At 39.2% G+C, this 7505-nt stretch overlaps 1 protein-coding gene across 1 annotated transcript in view; it reads left to right on the forward strand.

The window, feature by feature from the left end:
- Window positions 1-6757, forward strand: part of Slob (Slowpoke binding protein) — a 51717-nt gene extending 44960 nt beyond the window's left edge. Inside the window, exon 11 of the mRNA XM_065224422.1 lies at window positions 4990-6757. Within this exon, the coding sequence (XP_065080494.1) occupies window positions 4990-6748 (1759 nt within the window). The 3' untranslated portion in view covers window positions 6749-6757. The remainder of the gene's footprint in view (window positions 1-4989) is intronic.
- The last annotated feature ends 748 nt before the right edge of the window (window positions 6758-7505 follow it).

Below are 7505 nucleotides of genomic sequence, written 5' to 3' on the forward strand. Positions count from 1 at the left end.
AAAATTTACACAGTTTTTCCAGGCCTAAAATTACCCTAATGCACTAGGAAGGCTAATATTCTTTCAAAATTATTGGAATTTTCAAGCGTTTTTTCAAATCTCACAGGCGAAACCCCACTGTGAACTGGTAAAATTTTCCTGACAAAAAATAAGTCACATTCATCAACTTTTTCCCCCTCGTTCCAGATTGGCCCCCTTCTGAGGTTGATAGGCAATCGTTAGGATCGTAGAAACAAGCAAAAAACTAGATTAAAACTTAAGTCCCCCTGTCTCAATTTAGGAGCATTTCGAAAAAGTCAAGCCATTACCCAGCACCTCGCTGGCAGAGTGCAGAGTAGGTCTAATAAATAATATACACCCGATACGCGACGATCCAAGTTTCAGAAAAGTAAGTAACATTTTTCCTGTGCTCTTGTCTTTCCGAGAACTTTTTGGTTTATTTGATTTCTTTTTGGTTGCCATTCACCTGTTCAGCCTCAAAGCCTATCGCATAGAGCTTGTAGGAGCAGTTTCCCTTTCCTATCGCAAGAAAATCAAACAGTGATCAACAGTTTACAAGTTTAGGTAGCTCATTGATTTTGTTCTCCTCCGAATGGTCTACTGAGAATCATTGTATCTTTGTGGTACAAAATAGCATGAACTTATCAATATTCACCAAGAAAAAAACACGGCATAACATTCGATTGATAAAGGCAGTGCACTCCTCGAAAGAATAATACAAAATATTTCATTTCATAAAAATACAAGCAACTACCAAATCCCATATCTTCAAACAAACTCAAGTCATATAAAACTAACAAGTCCCAATTACTCAGTGTGATAGAATAGATCAAATCCCTACTCTCTCAAAAAATAGTCATCCGAATTTTGTGTTTCTTAAGAATCAATGTTTTAGCAAACAAATAAATCTAACAGTATAGAGAGACCTAACCTCCAAAACTCCTCCAAGAAAAACAAAAGAAATCCATCCGTGTATCATCCATGCCCATGATTGTCGTACACTACAGAGAATAGAACCAAAACTTGCGCTGCATGATTTACCACTCATATGGAATCAAACATCTGCATCATCATTTATGTTCTAATTCTTATGTTCTTTTGTTTCCTAAAATATTCTTAGCAACCATCATCAAGCATATTATGACGAGTTTGATTTTCGACTGGCCTAACCAACTCCTTAAACAATCACTGAAAAAGCTCTCTGTGCTCTCTGTTAATGCATTGACAAAAAAAATTGCTATCAAATTAACAACAACGAATATCAGCTGATTGTGAGCAAAAATGATTTTACAATAGGTAAGAACAACCAGATAAATATTTGCTTTAACTAACCCATATGCTAGTGAGTGAACGTTAGTGCTAATTATGAAAAAAAATTGCTAAACTGACTCGTAGTCTGAGTTAACCTTTTCGTCACATAAAAAAAATGCATTTGTCAGTTCTTAACCCATTTCGAAGAAACAGGTTACAAGGGATCAAGAATTGAGTTTTTAAATATATATTTTTTTCCAAATTGTTGATTTGTGACACTCACTCGCTGGAGCATTACGGAGCCGTGAATTATATGTAGTAACTTTATGAACAAAATTTAAATAGACGTAGGAGTGTGGGACCAAATACTGGGGGCTAACTCGAGGTTAAAGGGGTTACATTTTTTGTTTGAGGATATGATGAGAGGAGAAGCTCGAGCCTTGGGTTTCATGTTCGCAGTCGAATGTAGTCGGCAGCCCGTTAGTGTTAGTGAAGTCCAGTGTACCCTGGTTTCTCGTCTGGAGTTCACCCGGGTGTCGATGGACGAATACAAATCCTACATTTGACATACGAAGAAAGTCGTAGATACAGCATGTTGCAGAGATTGTGATTCCCTGTCATGTGAGAATAATTGTTGATTTACTTTCAAAATATTTTGAACAATTGCCATTTTTATTTTCAAATAAAATTGAAATTAAGCTCAACCTGAAGGAATTCTATAAGCAACTTCGGTTCAAATTATATGCAAATCTCGATTGATTTGAAACTGCTTCATTAAAATCAACGAAGGACTAATGAAATGGGAGCAACATATATAACGATAAAGTTATATTTGATTTTATAGGCCGAGAACCTTTGCAGCCTAGCGTTTTTATTTACCGACCATATCTGGCTACCCAGGAATTGGGAAAATCCTAATAATCGGGAAATAATTTTATCCTGTGGCCAGATATAATGTTTATTGATTTAGAACTTCTACTGGTCGGCTTACGAAGCATAAACATATTTCAATAACCTTATTACGATGTTTTTCCTTTTAATTCTACTACTATTGTATCACTTTCACTAATTCACTATTCACTTTCACTATCACTTTAAAAAAAACTATAACAGATACGTATTTCGTTTACTACTTGCAAATTTCTTCGCAGGGGAAATGGCTCTAATGTTGGCCTTTGGATCTAAGATTGGTCCCTTCGCTAATAATCTGCTATTTATCAATTTTATCTAGATGAACTCGTCATTGGGACGATACTAATGGATATTTTTGGTCGCTATTGAAAATTTAGTCGATTGCTGAATTTATGTATGGGCCCAAATTAGGAGCATTAAGGCCGATATTAAATCCATTTCCCCGAGTAAACAAAATACGTATCTGTTACAGTTTTTATTAAAAGTGAAAGTAAATAGTGAACGTGAATAATGAATTAGTGAAAGTGAAAGTGATACAATAGTAGCAGAATTAAAAGGCAAAACAACGTAATAACTTAGAATATTTAAATAAATTTTATATTTTGTTTTCATCCGGAAGATTTGAAAAACTTCCCCCGAATAATTGTCTTGATTTGCCGTCGTTTCCCCCGCAAGATCTTTCGGACAACTTTTTGAAGTTTCTTCAAGCTTCCCCTTGACGATTTTGAACTGCTTCTTAGAAAGGATTCTTATGATTTCTCTCGGAAGTTTTTTTTTCCGAATTTGCATGGAAGTTTCTTCCAACATCTCCCGGAACTTTTCTCCAACTCCCCTTTTCGCGCGCAAATTGAAGTATATCAACGCAAACCAACAACACCATCTGGTAAGATAAATTCTCTGATTTTAAATCGATTAAGCGGGCTGGAGCGACATCGATATTTTGAACTACTCTAATACAAGCAAAATTTGAAATCTGAAACAATTTCAAAAAGAAAAGTTCAAGGAATTTTTAGAAGTGTTTGAAAAGAGTTCGGAGCAGAAATTCAAGTTATGAAAAAAACGCAATTAAAGGTTTGAACCGCAAATAACCCTATATACGCGATTTAGGCCTTTTTTTTACGGATATGAGGATGATTAAAGTATTAAAAACCCCAAAATGCACTTTAAAAACATGAATTACGCCGTACTTACGGAGACGTGCGTCATTAAAGAATTCGGACGCCAAAAAAAAATTTCGGTTTAGGTCATATTTACAAAGATAAAATCTTTTTTTTTTACTTATTTACATGAAAAAGAGTATTTTTAACTTTCGAACCCTAAAACACTCTTAACAACGCGATTTCTGTCTCATTTACGAAGCTGAACGCGATTACAAATTTTGAACACCAGAGCACCCCTGTAAACTCATTTGGGAATTGTTTACGGAGATGCATTTAAAAACGTATATTTAATTATAATTATTTATACATCCAAACTCCTCTATGTTCGTAATATTTAAAATACCTACTAAACAATTATTGAAACATTGAGTTTTATTTTGTTCATCAATAATCTGAAAGTGGGTTTTGTTTCTCACCTTAGCTCATACCAAGAATTCAGTTCAAAGCATTCCAACGAATATCTATAGTTCTAGAAAACAACCAAGCGTCTCCACTATAATGATAAATGTTCAGGTGGAGCCACACAGTTATTCAATAATGACTAAATGTTGATAAATAAAATTGTTAAAACAAAGATCAAAAGATAAATTAACCTACACGCCAGCACCGGATGACCTTGACCTCTTTTCGAATTGACCTTATTTTCCACTCATCCACTCACATAATCATCATTCATCCCTTCCATTCTACATCGCAAACTGCAACCGGCAGCGCAAAGTACCTATCATCGGCTAATCCGCTGAACCGTGTCTATAATTGAGTTTACGACGTGATCCTCCCCTACCTGCCCGCGAGTCCATTCCGATATCTAAACCACGCAATCAATCGCGCGTCAACCTCAGCCATTATATGTAGCTTTATTGCATTTACTAAAAATAAATTCCAACCAACCTGTAGGCGGCTTTATCCCGTTGCCTGAATGTTTGCTTTTCTTTTTTGCCCAATCATGTGTATCAAATTGTTGTATCCCATAGCGCTCTAAATGGCCTTGTCAAGTAGTAGTTCTAGATTGTTTTGATCCTTTTATCCCCCTTGTACACACTCTCGTTTATCGGTATTATATCCTGACCATGCTTTGAACCCTCATCCTCAACATCCACACTAGCATATCCAGCTGCAGTAATACACCCAGCCATAATATGATATTCAAAGAACATAGCATTCAAAGCAGACTTGGGTGGCGAACCCAGGCTGCACCGGACAGTTTCTATAGCGGTTCATTTAAATGTGTGATTTTTTTTCATGAATTCAATGTTTATTCGACTGAAAAGACGATTCATGACGATGAAACTAGAACATTTAGCCATGTTTTTAAAAATCGTGGTTTTTTAAGGCATGGTTCTAATGCAATAGTTCTAATTTCTTCGCCAAGTTAGTTCTTCATTCGAATAAACATTGGATTCATGAACAAAATATTCATTTCAGTGAACCGTGAAGAAACTTCTCGCGCGCATTCATCGGTTCACTACCCAAGCCTGATTCTCAAAGTAGACTTGAAACATATTCCAGATCTATATGTTGATGAGTACCGCTAAGTCGGGCTCATCAGTGAGTGTGAGGATAATGATACCAGCTTATGTTGTGTTTTTATCTTTTCTCTTTTCTTTTTCTGGTTCTTCGTTTGTTGCCAAATAATCAATATCAACAACATCATAACCAAATATAGTGACGTAGAATCCTCCGATCTGTCTAGTAGTGATTCCGAAGATCTGTTAGATGAAATAGTTATAGCATCAGCCCGTATCGACGATCCCGCCCATTACGACCCACTGAGCTCGCCGATACATTACTGTGACAATAACGTTCAGTCGGACGATAACAGCAATAGTAATACAATCATTCGTATAGATTCGATCGAGTCCCAGGGCTCAACGTCGTCGTCCACTGGCTCGATACAGCTGCAGCAGTTGAATCCATCGTCAGCGTACAAGAACCTCAAGTCCCGCCGTATGGAGTACAGCCGGCGGGGTATGATCCTCGGTCTGAGCAATCCCTCGCAGGATTCCGCTTTTGGTTCCATGACCGACGGCGAATCGTCCCGAGCGTCCAGCTTTAAACTCAGCAGCTTTGCTTCGATGAATTCACCGATTGACGAAGGGGTTGAAGATATACTGGCGGAGAATGAAACGGAAACCATCGCAACCACCATGGCAGGGCTGAAGTATATCGATTCAGCAGGTTCTTCGCCCTGCCACGATCATCAAGCGAGCATTTCGCCCAGAGATACGCAACCAGGTTCGTCGTCTTCTCGTGATATCTCACCGAACCATTCAGCTCGATACCTAGAACCTCCAAAACTAGTGATAAACAATCATTCATCTACAACGACCAACGCCTCGCTATGCTATACATCATCGCCACTCCGTAAATGTGCCACAACGGAAGTATTCTCGCAAAAATACAGGGTATCTTCGTTCGAAGACATGTCCTATACGTCCCGCTTGGCCAATAAATCTATCAAAAATAGCACTCGTAAGATTTTCCGTTCGTTTGAAGAGGAACGCCGTATCGATTCCGCTTTTATGCCTATTGACACTAGTTCCACCAGCATCAGCAGTCGACTAAATCAACATCAGCTGCAACCTAAGCCACGTCAACAATCAACATCGACGCTTCATCATCAACTATCTTTACCCCCAACGCTAACGCCGACTTCTCCCAAACAACTCATAGCTCCCGCTCAGTACAATCAACTAACGAAGAAGAAGAATGCTTCGTTCCAAAATCTACAAAGTCTAGCAACTCCCCGGGATAAAACCTACCAGTGGCGAAACAAGCTAATCAAATCCAACGAATGTTTGTTCGAGACATCCTTCAACATGTCGCCCTCGTCGACGACTCAGAGTGAGATAGACCGATTGCTGAGTCACGGCAGTTCGACGCATGAACTTCCCACCACTTCGGCTGCAGCGGAGATTGAGCGATTTATCCTGACCCCCGAGCCGGTAGTCATGAATCCCCGGCGAACACGTGCCGATCGACAGCAACTGTTCAGTTTGGCCAAATTCAAGCACAGCACCATCCTCGACAGTATCTCGTTAGAGGACTTCTCCGAAGAAGGCAAGCGAGAAAGCGATCCAACCACCAGCAGTATGTCGAACTGTTCAACCAAGAGCTTCTCCTGGGACGATCGTACCGAAATCGAGGCCAGAAAGTTGGAAAGCTCCTCTACCGACGACACCAGCGATCAGGACAGTAGCAGTGTTACGGATTCGCTGCTTCGATCTCCCATCGTTAAGCACGACCAGCGGAGCATCCGCAGTGGCGGAAGTGGTAGTAGCAGTGCGGCCGAAGCCCGAAAGTATCTCGATGACACTGCGGCCAATGAAGGAGGCTTCGGCAGTGGCAACGAGGAAAAGACACCCCTTCTCGAGGGCATGGAACTGTCCCCCATCTCACCTACTGAGTCGGAACAAATGTTGTGATAATATAATAGTAGCGGCGTAAACTATTTTTCTACCGATTTTAATTCTGTTCAATATGAGGTACTAGTCTAGGGATGCAGAATAAATAGAATCAAATCTAATTTTAGGCGAACGAACAGTGGCAGTGTTTAAAATCGAATGTTTAGCTCCGTTTCGGAGAACCCCGTGCGAAGAGTGAAGGACGGTACTCGTGGTACCACGGAAGAGAGAATGGATAATTCACGATGAAAATACAGGTCTTTTAGGGAAACTTTTAGTCAAATATTCTCCGAATATTAAACAGAGTATAGCGGCAACAGATGAAAATGTGCAAATCGAGATATATTTGTTCATCGACGAACACGGTAGCTCAATTTTACCACGCGCAGTCTCTTCACATCACACAATGTAAGGAACGAGTTTTAACCGGGATGACCCTAGTCTCTCGAACAAAATATTAAATTAAACTTTCCAATTCTCCCAAGTACAATTCTATAGAGCAAAATCACTAGCTGAAAGAAAGTTAACTGAGATTAGAAGAGACTAAAACTATAGGATACTAATTCTAAAACTGAATTCTTCGGTTCCGATGCGTAGTGGATAAAAAACGAGTTTCGAGGCAATGCCAATTGATTAAACGGTGGATAACAATCTCATTGAGTTAAGTGAAAATCATGCAGTAGAGAATAATTTTAAAAACCACATGATCCCTAACGAAGTCACAGTTAGTTCATTCTAGTTTCAAGAATGTCCAACCGCTGAAGTTCTACGTAAATGT

Source organism: Ochlerotatus camptorhynchus, unplaced genomic scaffold (assembly GCF_037179485.1).
Source record: "Ochlerotatus camptorhynchus isolate MF236.1 unplaced genomic scaffold, CSIRO-AGI_Acam_v1.1 ptg000211l, whole genome shotgun sequence".
Lineage (NCBI taxonomy): Eukaryota > Metazoa > Arthropoda > Insecta > Diptera > Culicidae > Ochlerotatus > Ochlerotatus camptorhynchus.